Source organism: Oncorhynchus kisutch, linkage group LG2 (genome assembly GCF_002021735.2).
Source record: "Oncorhynchus kisutch isolate 150728-3 linkage group LG2, Okis_V2, whole genome shotgun sequence".
NCBI classification, from domain to species: Eukaryota; Metazoa; Chordata; class Actinopteri; order Salmoniformes; family Salmonidae; genus Oncorhynchus; species Oncorhynchus kisutch.
Window position 1 is genome coordinate 39,753,374 of NC_034175.2, and position 2,830 is coordinate 39,756,203.

At 41.1% G+C, this 2,830-nt stretch overlaps 1 protein-coding gene across 1 annotated transcript; it reads left to right on the plus strand.

Annotated features, from left to right (window-relative positions):
• The first annotated feature begins 283 nt into the window (after positions 1-283).
• LOC109865795 (C-X-C chemokine receptor type 4-like) lies at positions 284-2,349 on the plus strand. Its single transcript, XM_020454243.2, has 2 exons — positions 284-412; positions 740-2,349. Exons 1-2 carry the CDS (start codon positions 389-391, stop codon positions 1,802-1,804), a joined length of 1,089 nt encoding a protein of 362 aa, XP_020309832.1. The 5' UTR covers positions 284-388; the 3' UTR covers positions 1,805-2,349.
• The last annotated feature ends 481 nt before the right edge of the window (positions 2,350-2,830 follow it).

A 2,830-nucleotide genomic window follows, 5' to 3' on the forward strand; every position in this document is an offset into this window, starting at 1 on the left:
TAAAACATGTTTGGGAGTTTGCCCCACCAAGATGTACATGCTAAAAATCGCCACTGAAGTGCACGGAGATTCCAATACCAATTAACGGCTCATTCAACACTCCATGTGTACAATCTGTCCAATGTTTAAATATTGCAAAAGGGCTACTGCGTCGATTTCTCATAGCCTAGTCTATAGGTGCATTTCAATCCTCAGGTTACTAATCTATGCATTCAAGTGACGTCGGCCACTTCTGTGAGAACCCTAAAAACGACATTGTGTCACACGCGGCCAAGGCTCCTCCTTTGGGAGGAGCGCAAAGAGGGTAAGCTATTTAGGTGCATTTCAATTCTCAGGTTACTAAAGTTTTCAGACCCGCGGAGATAACCTGCATCACTGCGTTACCACGATGTCTACTTTTTACGAGGTCGAAGTGAGTTTACCATTTCAGTCATTATTTAAAATTATAGTAATTGTATCTATAGCTTTAATACAGACATTGTTCTATATAACAAACGAGGCTATGTTTCTCAAATTACTATTCTGTATACTTTCGCCGCAATTTTGGTATGCATTTTATTTTCTCGAAGTAATTTATCAATGTTTCTCAAATAACACAAATATAACCTTATAATAGGCCTAAACTATTCCGTCATAACTAACTTAGTTTTAAGTATGTTCACAAATAGCCAATTATTATTTTTAATAGACTTATTGTAAACGATTATAATCTTATAATTATTATAATTATTTTTTGCAGCACATATTTTTTGACAACACCAGCTATGAAGAATCAGGGGATTTTGACTTGGAGTTTGGTTTCGAAGAGCCGTGCAACAGAGTCGGAGGTGATGATTTTCAAAGGATCTTCTTACCGACAGTTTATGGAATAATCTTTCTGCTTGGAATCGTCGGAAATGGACTGGTAGTGACAGTGATGGGCTACCAGAAAAAGGTCAAAACGATGACTGATAAATACAGGCTCCATCTTTCTGTGGCTGACCTCCTACTCGTCTTCACGCTACCTTTCTGGGCAGTGGATGCAGCCAGCAGTTGGTACTTTGGTGGCTTCCTCTGTACCACTGTGCATGTGATCTACACCATCAACCTGTATAGCAGTGTTCTGATTCTGGCTTTCATCAGCGTGGACAGGTACCTGGCAGTGGTGCATGCCACCAACAGCCAAACCACCAGGAAGAGGAAGCTGCTTGCAGAGAGATGGATCTATGTGGCAGTATGGCTACCTGCTGCTGTTCTCACTGTGCCTGACATAGTGTTTGCCACAGCTCTGGATGGAGGCTCCAGAACCATCTGCCAGCGCATCTACCCCCAGAAGACTAGCTTCTACTGGATGGCTGGGTTCCGTTTCCAGCACATTCTGGTGGGCTTTGTCCTGCCTGGTTTGGTCATCCTCACCTGCTACTGCATCATCATTGCCAAGCTGTCCCAGGGAGCCAAGGGTCAAGTGTTGAAGAGGAAGGCTCTCAAGACCACCGTAATCCTCATCCTGTGCTTCTTCAGCTGCTGGCTGCCGTACTGTGTGGGGATCTTTCTGGACACCCTAATGTTGCTCAATGTGATCTCCCATAGCTGTGCCCTGGAGCAGAGTCTGCAGACCTGGCTCTTAATCACAGAGGCTCTGGCATACTTTCATTGCTGTCTCAACCCCATCCTTTATGCTTTCCTGGGCGTTAAGTTCAAGAAATCTGCCCGAGATGCACTGACTGTCAGCAGTAGGTCAAGTCATAAAGTACTGACTAAAAAAAGAGGAGCCATTTCATCTGTATCCACTGAATCTGAGTCTTCAAGTGTCTTGTGCAGTTAAAAGTCACCATCCTTTGACTTTTAAATCTCAGGTTGAAACTAAGCTTTCTTTTTCAGGGACAAACTACATTTTGTACAGTTTTGACACCAAAACAAAAAAGACGCTCTTTCTATTTGTAGTTGCCACTTACATTTATTTTTTTTGTTCTTGTCAAGAAAATCATTTTATGTACAAAGGAGATTTAATCTACAGGCAGAGCCTGATGTCCATTGACTGGTCAACTGTATATATCAATCCTGCTACAGATGCAATTCCTTGCGGACTGTCATAGAAGATACATTGTTCTAATACGGGACATGTCATATTTCATCATGTCTGCTTAGGGATACTATTTGTTCGTTTAAAATATTTGTAGATAGTTGTTTGCCTTTTTTCCGTTCGCACTTAACTTGTGTGATTAGAAGTTATATTATTTATTGCTGTCGCTCACACTGAATGTTTTGTATCATTATTTCACTATTTTGTTATAAGTGTTTGTATCATTTCAATGTCAATGCTATTTTGTTCAAGTGTTCTAAAATAAAATGTGGATAAATTACATGTAACGGCCATGGTGTTCATTGCTTTCTCAACCTTTTCTCTCTAAATGAGTGACTAATGTCCCCCCGGGGGCCTTATCTGACTGAAGAGGAGGACTGACCAGAGAGTCTTGTAATTGCAAGAACATCTGTGCACTTTTATATCTTAAGCAGCCGCGGCACTACAAAAGCTCTTGAGGTCGAGTCAGAAGGACGAGCACCCATATGGCTGGTTCTGGAGTAAGAAAATAATGTATGTTTAGTTTAGGTAGACAAACTGCACCCCTCCCCCAATAATGTAGTGGCTTTGTAATGATCCAGTGTGTTTCAACTTAATTACAACATTTTAAAGCAATCTATCTGCACGAATACACAAATAGAGATGCTGACTGACCGATGTCTTCGTTCCAATCCAACATTGGTGGTGATAATACAATAGGGAACACATGATTTCCATTTCATGGACTTAAAAAAAAAAGATGTACAGCAGGGGTGATCAACTGTTATT

Bases quoted from the DNA above. Each gene is read 5' to 3' on its own strand.
- LOC109865795 (XM_020454243.2), top strand. From the start codon at position 389: ATGTCTACTTTTTACGAGGTCGAA. The intron at 413-739 runs GTGAGTTTACCA...TATTTTTTGCAG, and splicing joins CTACTTTTTACGAGGTCGAA to CACATATTTTTTGACAACAC.